Source organism: Protopterus annectens, chromosome 1.part0 (assembly GCF_019279795.1).
Source record: "Protopterus annectens isolate FY-2018-M chromosome 1.part0, PAN1.0, whole genome shotgun sequence".
Classification (NCBI taxonomy): Eukaryota; Metazoa; Chordata; order Ceratodontiformes; family Protopteridae; genus Protopterus; species Protopterus annectens.
Genome location: NC_056725.1, coordinates 854,144,765 through 854,168,828, shown reverse-complemented (window position 1 = coordinate 854,168,828; position 24,064 = coordinate 854,144,765). Strand labels below are relative to the sequence as shown.

The window sequence follows — 24,064 nt, the reverse complement described above, 5'->3', positions numbered from 1 at the left end:
TCAGAGATGGCAGCACATTTGCATTATTTCATTGGGCCAAAGGTTTAGTCTAGACCTTTGAGTACTTCCATACAGCCAGGATGACTGCCACAGCCTGTATGGTCAGATGTTCCAAGACAGTCTGAGGCTTAAAGGGAAAGACATACATCCACTGTCAGTACAGCTGTGAGCATGAGTATTGCCCATTTCAGGGTTCAGTTCCCAAATGTGAACTCTGGAATAACAGGAAAAGGGAAATTAAATGTACTGTTTTCAACTGTTTCACTGACCAAGAATAGGAAAGCCACTGTGGAATTCTTGCTGTACATGGGGCTACAAGTCTGCAATGCTGTCTAATACAGAAGATGCACATTTATATGGGGGGGAGGTGGCAGCCCAATAAAGTACAGAGAAGAGAATAAAAAATAACCCAATCAGAAAGCAGCAAGCTTAAACTTATTTTCAAAACATAATTTTCACATTAACTTTCACAAGTTGTTACAGACATTCTGCTTTTTTACTCATATTTCTTAGAATATGTTGCATTTACTTCTAAATACTGTAGATAAGGAAATCACAGAGCTGCAATAACTCATGGAGCTGCAATTAACTTCAAATTTAAAAACATGTAGAAGAAAAACAGTGCTGCATAACTTACCATTAAACATGCTGTTAGCAATTGCTCCACAAGGAGCAATAGGTTTATTATTAGATGTACGGTATGGCTCACATTCTTTGCTGGGGCTCTAGTTATAAACAAGGAAAAGAAGTTAAAATAATTCACTAACTTTTAACTTAAGTGTCTTTTAAATGAAAAACAATGAAATTTATTACTTTTGCTCACTTTCCATTACAATTTTGAAAACTTTCCAATCTTCTACAAAGATGCTTATTGTTGCATCACCTCATCTGCATACAACAAAAAAGAAAAATAATTTACATGCAAAAGCAAAAAGTGTTATATCCAAAAGTACAGTTGCTTAAGTCGTACTTGCCTGTAACAGTATACGTTCAAATTCCTCACTGCCTCAGTGGCATTTTGGGTCACCTGGCAAGGTAACCCAGTACTGGCCAGCTTTCAAAAGATCAGACCATCCTCCCCCTCTCTCTTCCTTTGACAGCATACTGGCTAAGTATTCAGCTGTGACAGGAAGAGTGTTTTCAGGCTTTTTTCACTTCCACAAAGGAGGGCTTATGGTCATCATTCCCACTGCTTCAGTGACATTTTGAGTAGAATCTCACACTTACCCCGAGAGGCAGGTGGTTAAGTATCCAGAAACCCATGTAATATGGTCCTAGCAAATCCTGCTCTGGACCTTGAAAAGGAATCCAGTTTGTAGTGCTTTGTAAAAATAAGAACAGTGCACCAGGCTGGCACCTCAAGAATGCTTCTAAAGTCGCCCTCTTTTCCAATATGCTATCGAACAGGCTAAGGCACTAGTCAATTGAGCCATAACTTTGCCTGGAATAGAGTTACCATGGGGGGGGGGGGGGGTAACCGAAACTAAAAGCAGAGAAAAAGAAGGAGAAGTTATGTCTTACCATAACGTGCCATCTGTGCTGTTCATCTTCTTTCATTCATCACCGATGGGTTCGGTTTCGAGCCCTCGGAACAGAGTCGGCCTTTTCACCAAGCTCACGCCAGCCAAAAAAGTCTCGAGCTAAGTCTCTACCCAGAATGCCCTTCTCCCTGTTACCTCAGATCACATTTGTTAGAGAAAGGGAAGTAAAGACGAGGCCACTTCTGCACAACTACCCTAGGGCACCACTTAGACCCAAAGCACTCCCCAGAACCTTTGGAGGGGGAAGGAGGGTAGGAAGTGATGAACAGCACAGATGGAACATTATGGTGAGACATAACTTCTTTATTTGATGATGTTCATCTTTTCATTCATCACTGATGAGACAGAATCCCAAGCTACCTAGAGGTCCATGGGTGGCCCTTATGGAAGAACATTCCTCAATACCATTGAGCTGAAGGCAGCTCTCTCTCTGGAGACCAGGTTCAATTTGTAATGGTTGATAAAAGTATGAGGCTTAGCCCAATTAGCTGCTACACAGATGTCAGCCATGGAAGCCCTGGAAAGTAAAGCTACAGATGTTGCCATAGATCTAGTGGAGTGAGCTTCAACTTTTGGCGTAGGTTCATTACTGAGGGAATGGATGAAATGCATGCAGTCCCTTAGCCATTCTGATAAAGTAAGCTTGGAAACCGCCTCCCCCATTCTGGGCCCAGAACAGGAGTTGAAAAGCTGTTCAAATTTACGGAGAGGTTTGGCCCTGTCTAGATAAAATCTCAACTGTCTATGTACTTCTAAAGAGTGAAGGCAGTACTCTCCTCTACTGGCAAAATTCAGAAAGAACACTGACAGGTCAATGGTCTGGTTTATGGAGAATTCAGAAACAACTTTGGGGAGAAAGGATAGATTCATCCGAAATGATACTCTGTCTTTATGAAAGACCAAATAGGGCCTCTTGATACACAATGCCTACACAATGCCTACAGCTCAGAGACTCTTCTGGCAGACGTGATGGCTACCAAGAACAAGGATTTCCAAGACAAAAACTTTAGGTCACACTTTGCAGCAGGTTCAAAAGGTTTCTGAGTCAAAGACAGAAGGACTACTGTGAGGTTCCATGGTTCCACGGGCTGTCTGACAGGGAGGCCTGATATAAGAAGTCCCCTTGAGGAAAGCCTTGCAAATGAGTAGAGAGATGAGGGGTGCCATCTATACCACTGTGGAAACTGCAAACTGCCACTAGATGTATTTGTACAGTAGAGGCAGAGGCTCCATTATCAAAAATACCTAGCCAAGTATTGAAGCACTGCAGTAACTGGAGCTGAATATGGCTCTAGCTTTTTATCCTTGGACCAGATAGAGAAAGTTTTTCATTTAACCTGGTATAGTCTTCTGGTGGATGGTTTACGAGAGGCCAGAATGATGTGTCGAACAGGCGAGGAGAGATTGGCTTGCATGGCTACTAGTGGAAGTGGAGAAACCAAGGTGTCAGCTTGAGACTGGACAGATTTGGGTGACTCAACCCTTGGGGGTGGGTAATCAGATCTGGTACAGGGTCCAGAATCCACGGTGGGTATACTAGGTGAGGCCGAAGGAAGGGAACCAAACTTGTCAAAGCCAGAATGGGGCTATGACAATCATCTTTCATCTCAACCGAAGAGCTTTTTTTTAGAAATTGTGGGATCAGAGGGATTGGAAGGATAAGCATAAAGAAGTCCCATGGGCCAACCTTGGATCAGAGCATCCCTTGGTGACTCCCCTTCCAGGAGAAGTATGGCGAAATAGCTGCTGCACTTGGTGTTTGATGGGGAGGTGAAAAGATTGCAGCAGGACTGGCCCCAGTGGCTGAAGACTGCTGACGCCACTTGTGGGTTGAGAGGCCACTCGTGAGGCATGAGGATGCATCTGTTCAGCTTGTCCGCAATCACGTTGGAGCTCCCTGGGATGTACGTCACTACTAGTAAGCAGTTGGAAGCTACCACCCACTGCCAAATTCTCATGGCTTCCCAACATAGGGGATAGGACTTGGCTCCTCCTTGCTTGTTGAGAGACCAGACCACTGACATAGTCTGATTGAACTGCAATTGTCCCAGACGGGAGAGCCGAATGGAAGGCCTGCAACACTAACACAGCTCTCAGTTCCAGAAGACTGATATACAGGTGGGCCTCTGAGGTGGACCATGTGCCTTGGACAGTCTTTCCCTGGAAATGCCCCCCCCCCCCCAAATCAGGGAAGCAGCTGTGGTCACAATGGCTATGGGCTATTGAGATTGAAATGGACGACTCCAAAGTTCTACATCTGGCCTCATCCACCAAAGCAGGTCCTGTTTGCAGGAGTTGGTTATTCGAATCTGGTAATTGAGAGGTTGACAGTTTGGGAACCATTGACATAGAAGGAGCCATTGCAGATTCTGCATGTGTAGCTTTGCTAGAGGCACTATTGGGATTGACACTGCCATAGAACCTAGGCCCTGAAGAACTTCCCTTGCAGAAACTGTTTGTGAGAGTATCACCCAGAGTTGAAGCCTCAATCGATGTAGTCTCTGAATTGGGAGGGATACCAGACAGGACTGAGTATTGAACACTGCTCCAATGAACTCTATTTTTTTGTGTACGGACAAGGTTTGATTTTTCCCACTGTATCATTATTCCTAATAATTTTGCCAGAGAGAGTATAAGGTAGTGCTGTTACCAGAAGATGCTTGGTGGGAGTGGTAAGGAGCCAGTCGTCCAGATATGGAAACGCCCGGAATCTTTTTAGTCTCAAGTGAGCTGTTACCACTGCCATGCATTTTATGAACACTCTGGGAGCTAGAGAGAGACGAAACAGCAGGGCACGGAACTGATGACTGGCTCCTAGCCGGAAGTGAAGCAGACTCCTGGAGCATTTGTCCATCTTGATGTGGTAATACGCATCACAGAGATCTACAGAGCACATCCAATTTCCTTCCCTTAAAAAGGGGAGAATGGACTGAACCGTGACCATCCGGTATTTGGTTTGGGTGACAAAACATGTTTAAGCTGCTGAGATCCAAAAACGGGTGGGGCGTCTTCCAGAATTGTTAGCCCCTCTGCCTCTGGGAGTATCATCACCATGTGCAGCATGGAAGGGACCCTGAGATTTCTTATGTCACATCTTTCCACTCCTCTGATTCCTGGAGAAGGTACGCTGAGGGTTGGAAAACTGTAGACCTACGGCAGACAGGATCTTTCCATCTTGCTCGCACCTGGCTAGAGTGTCCTTCACTTTGGTGCCAAAAAGGGACTAAGCTTCGATGAGAGCATTCAGAAAGGAAGATTTGAAGGGGTCTGCGAGGTCACAAATGCACAACCAGGCTTGACACCTCATAATGCCCGAACCTGCTGCTCTAGCCACTCCTTCGGTTGCATGTGACACAGCAACCTCATGGACGAGTTGGATACTGATTCCAGGGTTACAAGCTGCGAGGTCACTTTGTCTCTGCCCTCATCAGACAACTGTCCTGCGAGCTTCACAGAGAGTACAGAGATTATGTCCCTCTGGAGCCTCGTAAAATGTGCCAAATAATTCAGGGACTGTATGGCAAAGGTCCCTGATGCAAAAACAATGGAATCAAGTGTTCTTCCAAGCGCACTGCACGACGAGCTGGAAGAGCTCATCAGCAGCTGGGGTTGCCCAAGAGGTAGAAGGCAGAGGGTGAAAATCCTGCAGGAACACAGACTCCTCAGACGAAGGGTTGAAGGGCTTCATGTCACCTCTCTGCTTTAACAGTTCCAGGATGCCTCTGAAGGAGACATCATCACGAGGTGACTGTGGGGACCCTTCACCATCATCGTAATCTGTTTCTTCCATTAAGGACTCCTCGGGCGAGTCCATGTGGCTCCTCTTGCACATTTTCTTTTGAGGGGGCTCCACAGTGAGGGCCTCTGAGGAGGACTTGGAAGAGCAGGTACCCTGAACAGGGGTGTCCTGCGGCTTCTCTGCCCGGTGTCCCGGGGAGGTTGGTCTGTGACAGCTGTAGATCAGGGGGAGAAAACTGGGGTTCTGCCTTCTAAGGAGTGCTGCCAAAAGCAAGAGCCCTCTCTCTCGCACGGAAGGCAGGCCCGCCTGAAGAAGGATGGGAGCCTGAAACCAAGAAAGACTACCTCGGGACCGGGGTCAGACCCCGCTCTGACGAACCCGCCCCCACAGATGGAGCCTAAAGCAGGAAAGTACAGTTGTGTAAACTTACCATAAATGTAGATGTTCAAGTGTATTCACTGTTGCAGTCATCACATTTGAGTTATCTGCTTGTAGTAGCCCTCGGCTGGCCTGTTAAGTCTTGGGTCCTGCGTCTGTTGCTGTCTCATCTTCCATGACGTCAGGTAGTCAGGGGAATAAAGCATGCAGCCAACACCATTACATCAGTTTTTCTTGCCCCAGATGTCAGATGCCTCATTAGGGAAGTAATTACACACACACTATAAATATAAATATATATATATATATATATATATATATATATATATATATATATATATATATATATATGTATATATCTATATATATATATATACATATATATATATATATATATATATATATATATATATATATATATATATATATATATACACACACACATATACATACACACACACACACACACACACACACACACACACACACACACACACACACACACACACACACACACACACACAAGGTTACACCTCCAACAAAAAAAACAAATACACCAAAAAGCTTTAAGCATAGTAAACAAGAATAGAGGTATAGCCAAAAGACGTCAGGGGGCTGGAGGGAGGGTAACCAGGACTGCAACAGTGAATACACTCCAACATCTACATTTATGGTAAGTGTACACAACTATACTATGTTCTTCGTGTTTCACTGTTGCAGTCATTACATTTGGGCAGATTCCCAAAGCCATGGCTGGGAGGATGGATTTATACAGCATTAGGACCAGCTATAAGGCCCTGCAAGACAGCAGTGGCAAAGCCAGCTCTGGATTTAGAGAAAATTGGTAAATGATAATGCTTGGTGAAAGTATGAACTGAACTCCAGGTAGCAGCTTCTAGAAAATCCCTGCTACGAACACCTCTGAGAAAAGCTGCAGAAGTAGATGCAACCCTGTTGGAATGAGATCTGATCCCCTGGGGGATAGGTTTTCCATGGTGCTTATAGCAGAAAAGAATGCAGTGGCTTATCCATTTAAAGATGGTTTTGAAATAGCCTTTCCCTCTGCAGCAAATACTACCAGCAATTGTTCAGATTTTCTTTGAGTTTTAGTCCTGTCCAAGTAAAATCTAAAGTTGTCTGTGCACATCCAATGAATGAGGAATCCGTTTCCTTTTGTTCTTTTGATTGGGAAAGAAAGTTGGCAAATGAATGAACTGATTAAGCCACACTGGATACCACCTTGGGCATGAAGGATGGATTGGTCGTGAGTGACACTGTGTCCGCATGAAAGCTGATGAAAGGCTCCACTGCCATGAGAGCCTGTAACTCAAGCTATCCTTCTAGCTGAGGTGATTGCTAGAAGGAAGGCTGTTTTCCAAGAAAGAAATTTTAAGTCTGCAGTAGCAGCTGGCTCGAAAGCAGGTAGAGTGAGTTTCTCCAATACAAAGTTATGGTCCCAGGCAGGGGTTGGCGCTCTCCTGGGTGGTCTCAAGTTTTTGGCCCCTCTGAGGTACAGCCTGAGCAGAGAATGAGAGAAAAGGGAATATTCTGTGTTCTAATGAGCTGAATGGCTAAGGCGTGGATTTTAATGGAGGAAAAAGACAGGTCCTTGTGAAGCATCTCAGTTAAGTACTGCAAAATCTGAGGTAAATTGGGTGCTGCTGTGCTCATTCCTTGAGATTGATTCCAAGCACAGAATCTTTTCCATTTGTCAGCATAAGATTTTCTAGTACTAGGTCTTCTCGCCTCCTAGATGAGATCCATCAAAGGTTTGCTGAGGGATGCTAAGGGTGAATTTAAGTGATTAGCTAAGCTGCAAGGTTCAATGTTGGAAGCTGAGGGTGCAGAATCTGGTTCTCCTGCTGACACAGTAAGGAAGGTGTCTGAGGCAGGTGCCATGGAGATATTTGTGACACACTGCGCAGGAGCGGGTACCAGTGTTGGCGTGGCCAGTCTGGAGCAATCAAAATCATTCTTGGTTTGTCCTGTTTGACTTTTAACAGAACTTTGCAGAGTAGAGGCAGAGGGGGAAAGGCGTAGACTGATAGATTTTTCCAGCTGAAAGACAGAGCATCCACTTTCCAGGCTTTTTTGTAGGGAGTCTTTGTGCAAATCTGTCCAACTGGCAGTTCCGGGGGGAGGCAAATAGATTTATGTCAGGGCTCCCCCAATTCCTTGTCAACATGTTGAAAAATCCATTGTTCCAGTCTCCACTCGTGTGGGTCCATGAGATTTCTGCTTAGTCCATCTGCCAGTGTATTTAATTTTCCTGGCAGGAATTGAGCTTGTAGTTGCACTTGGTAGCTCAAAGCCATGTTGCACAATGCCATGGCTAGTCTGCAGTGGGGGTAGGAATGTGTACCCCCCTGCTTGTTTATGTACCACATAACCGCAGTGTTGTCCGTCCTTACCATTAGTTGTCCTGGAAGAATGTAGTCTTTGAAGGCTGTCGGAGCATTCTGCACAGCTAACATTTCTTTTTGATTGATATGCAGGTGCATTTGATTTGGGTCCCATTTGCCCTGAATGCACTTCCCTGCCATGTGAGCCCCCCATACATAGTCTGACGCGTCTGTAGTTAGGGTTTGGGCGGCAGGGGATAACGTGAATGGCAGTCCCTTGTTTTGGTGGCAGGCCTCTGCCCACCATAGGACCTCTAGGCATAGGCAAAACATGATATAAAATCATTGTTTCCAGGCTGTGACAATGTTGACTCCATAGACTTTTTAAGTACCACTGAAGTTTCCTCATATGCAGTCTTGCATATGGAATTAGAAGAATGCAGTAGGCTATGAACCCCAAAGGCTTGCAGTATTTGTCTTGCAGACAGCAGGGTTTTTGTGGCCACTTGTTTGAAGTAAGTTACCAAATGAATTTGCTTTTCTGGCGTGAGGAAAGCCATCTGGGCAGTTGTATTCAAGCTTGCACCCAGGAATGTAATCTGTTGAGAGGGTACCAGTTGTGACTGCCAGGCGCCTGAGTGTGCGCTTATTAAAGCGAGCACAGGCAGCACAGGCCGAGATGTCGTGGTCTGGGCCCAGGCAGGGAAGGCAGTAAGAGTGGAAGTCCTTATGAGGTATTTGTTTACCACAAGACAAACAATTGTTAACCTTTTCAATTTTTTCTGACATCGGCTGAGGCAAGAAAAATGTTCCCCAACGGGGATGACTTCGGTAACTGAAAAACACAGGAGCTGACCGACCGGAACTTGCGAACTACTTCTGCTTCGGGCACCGTGCGGCAAGAAAGACTGGGGAAGATGGCGTCGGCGGATGCCTTTATACCCCAGCCGCTCTGACGTCGGGGAGTAGGCGACATCGGCCGACGCTGGACCCGGACTTTGGAATCCGGCCGACCGAAGGGCTGCCTGAGGCAGGACAACCCATATGCCAGGACTGCAGTTGCATTCTTGAAGGACATCCCTTTTTACAAATGCCATATTTAGAAGCATGGCCTGGTTTTCTGCCTGAATTAGACAATCGTCCAGTTATGGATATATTTGAATATTTCTTTGCCTGCAAAATGCAATTACTGGAGCCAGGCACTTTGTGAATACCCTGGGCGTAGTAGACAAGCCAAAGGGCAGTGCAGAGAACTGATAATGCAAGTAGCCTGCTTTGAAGCATAGGTACCTTCTGCAAGATTCCCTGATTGGGACATGCAGTAAGCTTCTTTTAAATCTAGAGTTGCCAACTAGGCATCTTTGCCTAGCATAGGAAGTAATTGAAGAGTCAGCATCTTGAATTTTGGAATCTCCAGAAAGGTGTTTAGAGTAGACAGGTCCAGAATTGGACGCCTTGATTTGTCTTTTCTGGGTACCAGGAAAAGCCTTGAATAAAAACCTTGTCCTTTCCCTCTTCTGGTACCGGTTGAATAGCCCCCATGTTTAAGAGGGAAAGTACTTGTTTTTGAGCCTCTGCCCACTGGTTTGGAGGCAGGTCTGGCCACCCGTTTGGTGTTGGCAACGTGAGAAAATTAAATCTGTATCCCTGGGACACTATATTTAAAACCCATTTGTCCTGGGTTATGAGTTCCCAGGTTTTTGCATGAAAAGCAATCTTTCCCCCAAAAGGGGTGGCTAAAAGGTAAGTGCTTGGCAATTTTAAAGGAAAGTCATTGACACTGTTTACCATAGGGAGATGTCTTGTTATTTCCAGATCTGGAAGTGGAAGCCCCCCGTTGTTTAGGTCAGAGAGTCCCCTGGGACTGAAACCTGGTGTTTTTGGAATGTCTGGATTTGGCTTGAGAGGATCTGGAAGGAGCTGGAAAGGACTAATTCTTGGTAAGCCAGTGCCTACTAAATTTTGGAGGTTGCACTTGTAAGAAGTCTTTTACGGTTCGCATAGATTTAGCTTTATCTTCCATCTTTTTTAAAACTTCTTCAGCCTTATTGCCAAACAGGCGGCCCTGATTTAAAGGAGCATCCAATAATTTTGCTTTAACATGATCAGGCAGAGATTGCTCCTTAAGCCAAGCATGCCTTCTAAGCACAGACCCAGTAACAGGAGGCCTCTAAAGAATCAAAACCACATTGTAAAGTATGTTTTCCAACTTGTTCAGCAGAATGCAATAAATCCTGTAAAGCTTTAATTTTCCACACAGTCAGAAATGAACATAATTTTTTGTTTAAGCTGTCCAATGATATGCTGTTGATATTTTAACACATGAAATTGGCAGTTTAAAGCCCTGATAGCCAAGGTTACAGAAGTATAAACCTTTTTACCCCATCTATCTAGCGCCCTGGAGTCTCGATCAGAAGGGGTAGGATTTTTAGCAGTAGAAGCCTTAATGCCCTTAGGCCCTTGAGAAATGGTTTCAGGATCTGCAACATGATTTTTGAAGAGGAACTTGTGGGACTCGGGAACCCTGTTATATCTCTCAGGTTTACAAAGAGCTGGAGGCAGGGAATCAGGGCCATACTGGATTCCGAAAACACATCAACAATGTCTAGAACAGGAGGTATAGCCAAAGGCCTATGCTGAGGTAAAATAAGAAAATCCCCAAGCCTCTTTTTTGAATCCGAGAATCCCTGACTTTCCCAGTGGAAATGATCCCTTAAAGTATGTAAAGTTTCACCAAAAGAAAAATCCTCAGGAAGGGAAGCAGAGGGAATGGAATCCTCTGCATCAGAATCCTCATAAGTAGGTATGGACAAATTCAGGTCATTAGAAGAGTCAGAAGAAACAGAATCCTGATCAGAAGATTCATAGTCAAACTCAAGCCTAGGCCGCTTTGAAGGGGGGGGGGGGTTGACTACCCCTGATTAGAGTAACAAGATCTTCAGCCATTTTGGTCATTTGATTTTTAGGCATAAGGGCCTGAACATGTGGCCTGGGCGTCAGTTTTGTAGACATAGAGATTTAGGCCTTGGGAGTGAAGATGGAGTTGGTTTGACATGCAAGTCTGTAGGCCTGAATACAACCTCAGAAGCCGGTGCCTGCACTGCGGCTCCGGATCTATCCAAGGTAGAGACATAGTACAGTTTTGTACCTACCATAAATGTAGATGTTCGAGTGCACATACTGCTGCAGTCATTACACTTGGGTTATCCTACAGTCAGGCAGGCCCTCAGTCGGCCGAATTCCAAAGTCTTGGTCCGGCATCAGTTGTCGTCGCTTCTTCCCTGACGTCAGAGCGGCAGGGGTATAAAAGAGGCAGCCGACGCCATTTTCTTCAGTTTTTCTTGCCCCAGATGTCAGGTGCCCCCAAATAGGCAGGCAATGCATGATGTTATGCAAACTTACATAAGTAGATAAACCCAATCAGTAGTTGTAAGCAAATACACCATATAGGAGTACCCCAAGTTGGATGTATGCTAGAGGTGTTTGTCATAAGTCCTGTCCTGAGAGGGGATGGAGGGAGAGAAACCTGGACTGCAGCAGTATGTGCACTCAAACATCTACATTTATGGTAGGTACAAAACTGTACTATGTTCATCGTGCCATACTGTTGCAGTCATTACACTTGGGTGAATCCCAAAGCTATGGAAGGGTGGCTGGTATTAGGCTGAATGAGGAGGGGCTAGAGTGCCCTGCAGGACTGCGGTGGCAAAGTCCGCTCTAGATTTAGAGTATAGTGGCAGGTGGTAGTGCTTGGTAAAAGTGTGCAAGTAGCTGCTTCCAAAATGTCCTTGGTTGGGACCCCCCTGAGATATCCTGCTGAGGTAGCTGTTGCCCTGGTGGAGTGTGATCTGATGTATCCTGGCACTGTTTTCCCATGAAATTAATAACAAAAGCGGATGCAGTGGGCTATCCATTTTGAAATAGTCTGCTTGGAAATAGCCTTTCCTTGAACACCAGCAGCATAAGACACAAAAAGTTGTTCAGATTTTTCTGAATGACTTTGTCCTGTCCAAATAGTACCGAAGTTGTCTGTGAATATCCAAGGAGTGAAGTAGTCTCTCCCCTTTATTCTGGGGGTTTGGATAAAAGGTAGGTAAATGGATAGCCTGATTCAAAGCCACACTGGATACTACCTTTGGCATGAAGGTAGGGTTGGTACGTAAAGAGACTCTGTCCTGATGGAAAATGAGGAAAGGTTGCACTGCCATAAGGGCCTGTAGCTCCAAAACCCTGCGTGCTGAGGTAATAGCCAAAAGCAGAGCTGTTTTCCATGACAAGTATTGCAGTTCTGCTGAGGAGGCAGGTTCGAAAGGAGGTAATGTCAATTTTTCAAGTACGAAGTTAAGGTCCCAAGCTGGAGCTGGTGGATGTCGTGGGGGCCTTATATTTTTTGCCCCTCTGAGGAACTATCTTAGTAAAGGATGCGAGAATAAGGGAGGATCCGTACTGTATTATGCTGAAATAACTGAGGCGTGGATTTTGATGGATGAGAAGGAAAGGCCACTGTTTAACATTTCAGCTAGGCAATGTAGAATCTGAGGTATATTTAATATGCAAGGATTTAGGCCTTTTGCTTGGTTCCATGCACAAAAATCGCTTCCATTTGCCCGAGTAAGTTTTTCTGGTACTGGGTCTCCTGGCCTCCAAGATGACATTCTGGACCTCCTTTGAGAGGAGAGTAGATTGATTAGTTAAGGTATTTTCCATGAAGCTAGATTTAGTGTCCTGAGCTGACTGTGGAGGATCTTGTAATTTTGCTGAGACAACAGAAGTGGGAATTGAGGTAGGATCCAAGGTGGTGAATGAGATAGGCTCTTTAGGAGCGGGTACCAGTGCTGACGAGGCCAGTCCGGAGCAATGAGAATCATTTGTGGCCTCTCTGCTCTGACTTTTAGTAAAACTTTTGTCAGTAGAGGTAGAGGTGGGAAGGCATAGGTTGTCAATGTTGTCCAACTGAAAGATAGTGTGTCCACTTTCCAGGCCTGTGGATGATAGGTCCTTGTGCAGAATTTTTTCAGATGGTAATTGCTGTGGGAGGCGAATAGATCTAGGTCTGGCTGTCCCCATTTCCGTGCTATCACTGAGAATACTTGAGGGTGTAACTCCCACTCGTGAGGATCTGTCATATTTCTGCTTAATTTGTCTGCCAGAATGTTTTCCTTTCCTGGCAGGAATTGCGCTTGTAGTTGTACTTGTAAGGCCAATGCTGTGTTCCACAGGGTCATTGCCTGTCTGCACAGGGGGTAGGAATGTGTGCCTCCCTGTTTGTTTATGTACCACATAACTGTGGTGTTGTCTGTTCTTATTAATAGTTGACCTAGATGCAGTAGGTCCTTGAAGGCTGTAAGAGCATTTTGTACTGCTAGCATCTCCTTTTGGTTGATGTGAAGGTGCATGCGTTTTTGAGACCATCTTCCTTGAATGCACTGACCTGCCATGTGTGCTCCCCAGGCGTAGTCTGAAGCATCTGTTGTGATGGTTTGATTTGCTTGAGGTATGCAGAAAGGGAGACCTGTGTTTCTTTGGCATGCTTGAGCCCACCACAAAAATTCCTTTTGAAGGCATGGAATGAGTGGTATAATTGTTTCCAGGCTGTGTTTGTGCTGAGACCATAAGTTTTTCAGGTACCATTGTAGTTTCCTCATATGCAGCTTTGCAAATGGTATTAGTAGAATGCAGGATGCCATGAACCCCAAAGCCTACAGGATTTTCCTTGCAGTAAGCTGGGTTAAAGTTGTCATTTTTCTGAAGTATTGAGACAGTTGCCTTTGCTGGTCTGGCGTGAGATAAATCATCTGGGCCGTTGTATTTAAGCTGGCACCCAGGAATATTATCTGTTGTGAGTGTATCCGTTTTGATTTCTTTTTGTTTACTGTATACCCTAGGCAATTTAACATTTTTATTACAAACGCCAAATGCTGTAGTAGAATGTCCTTGCTGTCCGCTTGGATCAGGCAGTCGTCCAGATATGGGTAGATTTGTATTCCTCGTTGTCTGCAAAATGCAATTACTGATGCCAGGCATTTCGTAAATACTCTGGGCGCAGTAGATAAGCCAAAGGGCAATGCAGAGAATTGATAATGCGTTGTACCTGCAAGAAATCCGAGGTATCATCTGCAATCTTGTTTGATAGGGACATGCAGGTATGCCTTCTTGAGGTCCAACGTTACCAGCCAAGACTCCTTGCCCAACATGGGAAGAAGCTGCTGTAATGTGAGCATCTTGAATTTTGGTACCTCTAATGTGTTCAGGATAGATAGGTCTAAGATGGGTCTCCAGTCTTTGTCCTTCCTTGGTACCAGAAATAGTCTTGAATAAAAACCTTGACCTTGTTCTTTTATAGGTACCTTTTGTATCGCTTTCATATGCATGAGAGCGGAAATTTGCTTTTGTGCCTCTGCCCATTGATTTTGTGGCAGGTTTGGCATGCCTTTCATTTTTGGAAGGGTATGAAAGTGGAATCTGTAGCCTCTGTTTATGATGTCCAGAATCCATTTGTCCTGTGTAATAATGTGCCAATTTTCTGAAAATAAGGCCAGTTTTCCACCCAAAGGTTGAATGTTTGTTTGGCAGGCGTAGAGGGAAGTCATTGAGCTTGCTTCCTGAATGGTTGAGGCCTTTCTTCTCCACCTCTTGGAGTTGTTGTTTGCCATTGTCTAGGTCTGTAAGATCCTTGTGGTTGTCCTCTGCCCCTGGGGCGTCTGTACCTACCCCTTTGGGGTCTGTCAGTGGTTGGAAAGGACCAGTTTTTTGATGGCCAGTTTCTGCTGAAGTGAGGAGGATGTACCTGCAAGAAATCTTTAACTGTTTGCATACATTTTGCCTTTTCTTCCATTTTCTTTAAAACCTCCTCTGCTTTGACACCAAATAATACATCCTTTTGCAATGGTGCATCCAATAACTTTGCTTTTACATGGTCTGGTAAGATTTGCTCTTTTAGCCAAGCATGTCTACGTATCACAGAGCCGGTAACAGCTGCTCTACATGAGGCCTCCAATGAATCAAAACCACATTGTAAAGTATGTTTTCCCACTTGTTCTGCTCCATGCAATAAATCCTGCATCCCTTTTAAATCTGGTTGATCTGTTTGTGTCATCTTAAGTTTCAATTGGGAGATCAAAAACTGCTGGTATTTTAGCATGTGAAATTGGCAGTTTAATGCCCTCATGGCTAAAGTGGCAGAAGTATACACCTTCTTACCCCATCTTTCTAATGCTCTGGAATCTCTTTCAGAAGGTAAAGGATTTTTTGCAGTAGAGGCCTTAATCCCCTTAGGACCCTGTGAAATGGTTTCTGGGTCAGCAGCAGGGCTTTTATACAAAAACTGGTGGGAATCAGGGACCTGGTAGTATCTGTCTGGTTTAACTGGGGCAGGAGGCAAGGAGTCCGGATTCAGACTGGCTTCTGTAAAAACATCATCCAAAATATCTAAAACTGGAGGAATAGCAAGTGGCCTATGCTGAGGAAGGAGAAACTCCCGGAGCCTTTTCTTAGAATCTGAATAATCCTGTCCTTCCCAGTGGAAGTGTTCCCTCAAGGTATGCAAGGTTTCCCCGAAAGAATAGTCCTCTGGGGGGGAAACCGAGGAAATTGATTCCTCTGCATCAGAGTCTTCATAGGGAGAATAGGAGTAATCCTGGTCCTCAGAGAAACCTGAGGTAATGGAAGCATGATCTGAGGAAGGGTAGTCTTCCTCCAACCTGGGTCTTTTTTGTAAGGGGGGCTGAGAACCCCTGATAAGAGTAATTAAATCCTCAGCCATCTTGAGCATCTGCTTTTTAGGCATGGGTTGCTGAGAAGGGGTCGGAGGACCCAGTTTCCTAACTTTCATAGGGGCTTTAGATTTTGAGTAAGATTTAATGGTAATAGAAGTAGGCTTGAAAATGCCTTCAGAAACTGAAGGCCTAGCTAAATTTTCTGGTTCCCCGCCAAGAGTGGCGTCTGTGTCTAGAGAGGTAATCGGCTCCGGAGGGCCTGCAACTTCAGATTGAGAGGTCGCCGGTAAAATAGATTCAGCGGTAGTCAGGGGCTGCGAAGGCGCCTCACTGAGAACCGGAGATCCGGCGGCAGGCCTAAGCGTGGTCTCGGTATCCGTTTTGGGCCTCGGATGCCTATCTTTATCTTTGCGTTTTTTCATTAAGCCTAGTGTCGGAAAATCCGACGACATGCTGTAGTTAAATTTTTTGCCAAAGTAATGAAGGGCGAACTCCGCCCGACGTTTTATAGTGCGTTTATTGAACCTAGCACAAAAGCGGCAGCCCGAGACGTTGTGGTCTGGGCCTAGGCAAGGAATACAGTATGAGTGAAAATCCTTATGCGGTATTTGCTTCCCACAAGAAATGGAATTATTAACTTTGTCTGACATCAGTCAGAGGCAAGAAAAATTTCCCCAACGGGGTACTTAGCTTTAGAGAAAACTTCGGCTGAAATCCTTTTCTGAAATCTCAGGAGCTGGCAGACCGGCACTTGCGAACTGCTTCTGCTTCGGGCACCGCGCGGCAAGAAAGACAGAAGAAAAATGGCATTGGCTGCCTCTTTTATACCCCTGCTGCTCTGACGTCAGGGAAGAAGCGACGACAACCGACGCCGGACCAAGACTTTGGAATTCGGCCGACCGAGGGCCCGCCTGACGGTAGGATAACCCAAGTGTAATGAATGCAGCAGTATGGCACGATGAACATCCGCGGGTTCCATAGATGAAGTATCTCGCGGCATACCGGACTCCGAATGGGTCTCAGTAGAAGCCTGTGAATCAGAAGTAGCAGGTATCAGGGGCTGCGAAAGCACCTCACTGAGTACCGGCAAACTGGCAACTGGCTTAGGAGAAGCATAGTCAGTTTTGGACCTAAACGGCCCGTCTCTGTCTTTATCTTTGCATTTTTTTGAAATTCCGGTAGTCGGATGGCTAACCGACGTAATTTCTGGATAATTAAACAGAGAACCGAAATATTTAAAGGCAAAAATGTACCGACGACGAATAGTACGCTGATTAAATAAAGCACAAAACAGACAGCAAGGTACGTCGTGGTCAGGGCCTAGGCAAGGAATACAGTACAGATGAAAATCTTTATGAGATATTTGCTTTCCACAAGTAATGCAATTATTAACTTTTACTGACATCGGTAAGGAGCAAGAAAAAGTTTCCCCAACGGGGTACTTAGCTTCAAGTTGAAGACTTTGGTTCTGAAACTCAAAAATGAAAATTTCAGGAGTCGGCCGACCGGCACTTGCAAACTGCTTCTGCTTCGGGCACCGCACGGCAAGAAAGACTGAGGTAATGACATCAGCTGCATGTTTTATACCCCTGATGACCTGACGTCATGGAAGAAGGGACAGCAACTGACGCAGGACCCAAGACTTTGTTAATCAGGGTGACTGAGGGCAACCTGCCAGCAGATTACCCAAATGTAATGATTGCAACAGTGAAACACGAAGAACATCCCTGTAATATCCATCAGGTTTTCAGGAAGCAGGAGGTAAAGAGTAAGGGGCCATGCTAGATTCTGAAAAGGCATCATCAACAATGTCAAGTACAGGAGGTATAGCTAAAGGCCTGTGCTGGAGCAGGAGTAAGAAATCCATAAGCCTCTTTTTAGAATCTGAGAAATCCTGACTTTCCCAACGAAAAAGCTCCCTGAGAGTACGCAATGTTTCACCAAAAGAGAAATGCTCTGGGGGGGGGGAGCAGAGGGAGTCAAGTCCTCAGCATCAGAATCCTCATAGGTAGATAAGGGTAAATTCTGGACATCAGAGGAAAAAGAAATTTCAGAATCCTGGTCAGAAGTATCACAGGCAAACTCAATCCTAGGTCTCTTAGAGGGGGAAGGTTGGCTTCCCCTGATCAAAGCAATAAGGTCTTCAGTGATTCTTATCATTTGTTCTTTAGGCATAGAGGCCTGACCATGCGGTCTGTGCATCAGTTTTCTAGGCATGGTTAGAGTTTTAGGCACTGAAGAAGAAGATGGCGCTGGTTTAATATGCAAGTCAGTACGCCAGAATACACCCTCAGAAGCCGGTGCCTGCACAGCGGCTCCGGACCCATCCAAGGTAGAGACATCCGCATGTTCCACAGTTGAAGCATCTTGCAGCATACCGGACTCTGAATGGGTCTCAGTAGAGGCCTGTGAATGTGAAGTAGTGACTATCAGGGGCTGCAAAAGCGCCTGAGTACCGGCGAACTGGGTGGCCTGTCTCTGTCTTTATCTTTGTGTTTCTTCAGTAAGCCATCCGACTACAGACATTTCGAAGACATATCAGGATAATTGAACAGAGCACAAAAAATTTTAGAAGCGCAAATATACCGACAACGGATAGTTCGTGGTTTAAATAAGGCACAAAACAGACAGCGAGGTACGTCGTGGTCAGGGCCTAAGCAAGGAATACAGTACGAATGAAAATCTTTATGAAGTATTTGCTTTCCACAAGAAATGTATAATTTACTTTTACCTGACATCGGTTTAGAGCAAGAAAAAGTTTCCCCAATGGGGTACTTCGCTTTTAGTTGAAGACTTCGGTTCTGAAACTCGAAAATGAAAATTTCAGGAGTCGACCGACTGGCACTTGCTAACTGCTTCTGCTTCGGGCACTGCATGGCAAGAAAGACTGATGTAATGGCATCACCTGCATGCTTTATACCCCTGACTACCTGACATCATGGAAGATGAGACAGCAACCGACACACGACCCAAGACTTTGATAATCAGGCCGAGTGAGGGCTACTGCAAGCAGATAACCCAAATGTGATGACTGCAACAGTGAAACACGAAGAACTTCAGCGTGGATGCGCTATTGGAACCAAGGAGAGAGGTGGCTTCATACCCCCGGCCGACGTGCCCGGCCCCCAATCCCCAGATTGAGGAAGGACTGGTTTAGCAGGAACTGAAGACCAAAGTGACAAACTTGGAGCAAGCGTGAGATGCACTGTAGGTGCCAAGGTGATGGGTTCCAAGAAAGATGTCGGAGCAGAAGGCTTCAGAACAGAGGTAGTCAAAGGAGGAGTGTAAGGTGGAGTCCGTGGATAAAGCAACCTAACTCCTGCAGATGTATGGGTCTTAGAAAGTTGGGGGACCCCCCCTGGCCAACAGCTGGTCTACAAGACACACCACGTCACGTTCAGAAAGGCTCCAGGTGGATCTAGTAGATATATTTCGGATGGGGAGTCAGGATGTTCAATGAAAGGGCTATACGCTTGGCCCAGAAATGGATCTACGGAGTGGGATTATCAGGTCCGTGGTGCAAGGTCTGCCAGCACTGAAGTCTCCAGTTTCGAGACCGGAAGTAAAGCGGTCAAATCCAGTGAGGTTGGTACAACGCTCGGTGCCAACGTGGCACTCTGAGCTGAAATGGTTGGTTCCAAAATGGAAACTAATAACATAGTCGAAGGTGTGCCCTGAGCCGAAGTGGCTACAGGTGGCAAAAGTCGAAATAGGCGTAGTAAGGTCTATGATCGGTACCGGAGGCAGGACCAGTGTCGAAATGGTCACCAGTATCGATGGTTTTGAGATGGTAGGAGCCGAAGACAAAGCTGAGGGGGTTGATTTATGCTCCAAAGATAACTTTGGGACCTTTGACTTCCCAGGCTTGCTCTGATCACCCAATGGTGAAGAAGGAACAGAGTGGGATCTCTGTCCTTAGGAGGAGTTGAGAAATGCCCTCTGAGAAGGGAGACTTGAGTAACCCTTTCAGAATGAGTTTACTTTTGCGCTCATTGAGAGTGCATTGACTGAAACTCTGACAAATGTCACATGGAGGTTGCAACGAAAGGTGGGACACTCCCAAACAGTATGCACAGTCATCATGAAAATCACTGTTAGGTAACTTGCCCTTACATGAAGTACAATGCTTAAACCTGAACTACCTGTCTTATCTGATATTTTGACAGAGGAAAAAACCACCACAGGCCAAATGTATAATCCAACTATAATCTAAGTCAACTCCATTCAAAAAAGTCACAAATATAACAAAACACTGGTATGACAGAGAAAGAAAAGGAAACACCCGAATAAAAGACAGCTAATAGGTTAAATAACAACTATGGTATTGAAGAAATACCACAAGGGTAAGGGAGGAAGGCCGTACCAACAATGGTACTTGAAAGTGTACCAACGGTAACTACGGGTAGAGAGGAAAAGCCAAGGTCAGACAGAAGAAAAGACACTACAAAAACTAATCGCTTAATAAAATATGAAGATAACCAAAATTTTTCACACAAGTATCAAAAAAGTTTCACTTAGCTGAGAGCTCAGCAGAAACTCGGCTTTATGGCTATGTGGCAAACGAGATCTGAGGTAACAGGGAAAAGGGCATTCTTTGTAGAGACTTGGCTTGAGAGTTTATTTTGGCTGGCGCGTGCTTGGTAAAAAGGCCGACTCGGTTCTGAGGGTTCGGAACCGAACCCATTAGTGATGAATGGAAAGAAGATTAACATCAGATCAATAGTTTGCTAGAGACAGGCTGACCTTTCTTAGCCCTTGTATAGAAGGCAAACAGCTGCACAGCATTCCTTAAGGGTTTTTTTTCTGTCAAGGTAGTAACTGAGCTGCCTAAGCACATCCAAGGTATGCAGAACCTTTTCTGCCTTGTTTTTTGGATCAGGATAGAACAATGGAAAATTGATGGCTTGATTCAAGGAAAATTCGGAGACAACTTCAAGCGTGAATGATAGATTAATGTGTAACACTACCTTGTCCTTGTGAAAAAATTGGACAGGGTTGACCCACCGTAAGAGCATGCAGCTCAGAGACTCAGCCTGCATATGTCAAAGCAATAAGTAAAGCAGTAGACCAAGTAATAAACTGTAAATCAGCCTGACAGGCAGGTTCAAAGGGAGGCAAGGTCAAATTCTTTAAGAACAAAGTTGAAATCCCAGTCAGAAGGAATTTGCTTGACGGGGTCTCACATTCAACATTCCTTTCATTGAATGCTGGACCACACAGAGAGACAAAACAGGGAGCTGGAGGATAGACAAGCTGACACGGCCACAAGATGCATTGTGACAGAAGCAAATGACAAACCAACTCTAAGCAGCTCACACAAATTTCAAAACTGGGGGTTCAAAACCCTTTTGGAACCTCCGTTACTAGATAGGCACCACCTAGAAGACCTCTGCCCCTTATAAACATTAGGAGTTTCTACTTGCAGGTTTTCTTGCCTTCTAAACTATCTGCAGCACATCCCCATGGAACAAATGCCTAAAAGGCATCAAAACTGAATCATCCAGGCTGTCAATATGAACTGCGCTAAGCTGAAGGGCACCATTTGCCTTGACGCTGTGTGAGCAGATCTGTGATGAAGTTAGTAAGAACTGAACTTAGACAATTTCATTAAAAGGCAGAACCAACTTTGCCTGGGCCAAAAGGGGGTTACCACATGATCTTTGGCAATTACTTCTGAATCTTTAGAAGCACCTTGGGATTTATGGAAAGGTTGTAAGTACATACAGGAACTTTCACAAGCTTTTCAGCCTTTAAGTGCAAAAGATCTAGTCCAAGCCTAAAATAATGGGGGGGGGGACAATGGTCCACAAATAGGGACATATTTTAAGTATTGCCCTTTTGAGCTTGTAAAGTTGATAGAATAATGATTTGAGACAGCATTTTTTTTTGAAAGCTATGAAGTCTGAAACTCAAATGTATGTCATTATTTAGTGACTTCAGTCTTCAGTGATATGCCAGAAAAAAAACACAAATTCTAAGAGGAACAGACTAAAAATATCAGGCAAAAATCTAGACAGTTGAGAACTATGAACCTTCCAGACCAAGGGATGGATAAGAGTATCTGTCTTCCAAGCATGGTTGCAGGATGTCCTTAACAGAATTTTTCAGTTGTCTGTTTTGAAAGGAGGAGAACAGATCTACCCAAGATGTTCCCCATATCTGGATAGAGACCTAGAAGATTTCTACATGAAGGTTCCACTTATGACAATTTGTCCAGGTTCTGCTTAGTCTGTCTGCCACTGTGCTTTGCTGGTTAGCAGTCATGGCCCAACACATTCTGTCAGAGCAAAGAAGGTACGGTCTTGCAACCCCCTTGCTTGTTCAGGTATGACATCATGGCAGTTTTGTCTGTGACCAATATGAGACCCAGAGTTCATAAGAGGTGAAGAACTTTTTAAGACATGAATCACTGCCAACTAATCTTTTACGTTTATGTACTTTAGAGTGTCCTAAGGACCCCACAAGCCTTAATCTTTTATGAGCACTGCTCCCCACGCAAAATCTGAACAGTCAGTCTGGACAGACTGGATTAGGGTCAGACAAAACACAGAGGGAGAGAGAAAGAAAGAAAGGAAGGGAGTCCTGGATTCAGAAAAAGTGGATCCCTCCACCACTGCAATTCCTGTTTCACAAACTCTGGTACTGTTACCTAGAAATCCAAGAAATGAAGGTGCTGGGTACAGCAATTCAAGTGCCAATAAATTTTCCCATGTGTAGTCTGGACAGTGGTGTCATGAGGATCACTGATGCCACAAGGCAAATAATTTTGTGGAACTCTCTTGCAGAGGCCAAGTCCAGAAGAGAGAAATACAAGAAAGTGCCCTGGTAAGTCAGAACTTTGTCTTCTGGCAAGGAAGCCATTCTTTTTACTGCAACTCTTCAACATCCCACAAAAGGGGGTGATATGTTGCCCTAGTGACAACCAAGTAACTTCAGATACTGGAATCAAATTAGATTTATATTGAAAAAAAATGTGCAAACTGGATCCCAACAAAGCACAGGGAGGAGATGGAATTAGTAATAATGACCTGAGAACACTTCAGCAAGAACTTAAAGTACCATTATTTCTATTATCCACTAGGTCATATAAACATACGGACATTCCTCAAGATTGGAAACGTGCACTTATTCAACCTGTCTAAGGGAAAGGGGAGTAAAACAAACACAGAGTCGTACAGATCATTAACTCTACTTTCATGTTGTGGAAAAGTAATGGAGAAAATAATATTGGACAAAGTAATGGAGAAAATAATATTGGACAAGTTAATGTCAGAATTGGATAGGTTTGGACATGAAACCATATATCAGCATGCATATGTTGAAAACAGATCTATTACCACCTACAACATGATATACAAAATATAACAGTTATGAATGAAAATTGTGCTGTGAAGTAATTTATACAGACTTAACTTCAGCATTTGACAGGGTCATACACAAAACACTGATCAATAAATTAGTACAACTATGTATTGCTGTACTGTTAACCCACGGTGGTGGTGCTGCGGTAGCGTTGTCGCCTCACAGTAAGACACTGTCCGGTTCGATTCTCAACTAGAGCATCTTCTGCATGGAGACATGCGTGAATGGGCGTACCTTCGTTGAAGGTTGTGCGTCAGGCTTGGCAAGCCGGTACGTAAAAAAATCAACTGCCAATCGTTAGCGGACCAAAGTTCCGCTGTGGCGACCCCTAACCGGGAAAAGCCGAAAGACACAAACAATGTATTGCTGTACTGTTGATAAGATGGATAACTGCATGGCTTACAAATAGGACATGTAGAACATGGCAAGTTATCAAACAGCAACTGCTGAAAGTCTTGGTTACAGTCAGGGTGTCCCAGAGGGCTCTGTCCTAGGCCCTTATTTGCTTAGACTGTCTTTCAGATCTAACCTTTTCATTTGATGTATTCTACAGTCCATATGCAGATGATTAGAAATTGGATAAACTGATTACATATGTTACAAATAAGACAAGAATGCAAAAGAAAGTACAGTTTTGTACCTACCATAAATGTAGATGTTCGAGTGCTATTACAGCTGCAGTCATAACAGATGGGTTCTCCTGCCGTCAGGCGGGTCCTCGGTCGGCCGAATTCCAAAGTCTAGGTCCGGCGTCGGTTGTTGTCGCTTCTTCCCTGACGTCAGTGCGACAGGGGTATAAAAGAACTAGCAGACGCCATGTTCTTCAGTTTTTCTTGCCCCAGATGTCAGGTGCCCCCAGAAGGAAGGCAATACATAAAATTATGAAGTAATGCAATGCAATATAATCAAAAAACAGTAGTTGCAAGCAAATACACCATAAAAGAATACCCCTAAAGGGGAAGGAGGGAGGGAAACCTGGACTGCAGC

At 44.7% G+C, this 24,064-nt stretch overlaps 1 protein-coding gene across 1 annotated transcript in view; it reads right to left on the bottom strand.

Annotated features, from left to right (window-relative positions):
* TMEM30A (transmembrane protein 30A) overlaps positions 1-24,064 on the bottom strand; it is a 477,361-nt gene that overhangs the window by 261,708 nt on the left and 191,589 nt on the right. The window contains exon 7 of the mRNA XM_044064035.1: positions 540-725. Within this exon, the coding sequence (XP_043919970.1) occupies positions 540-725 (186 nt within the window). The remainder of the gene's footprint in view (positions 1-539; positions 726-24,064) is intronic.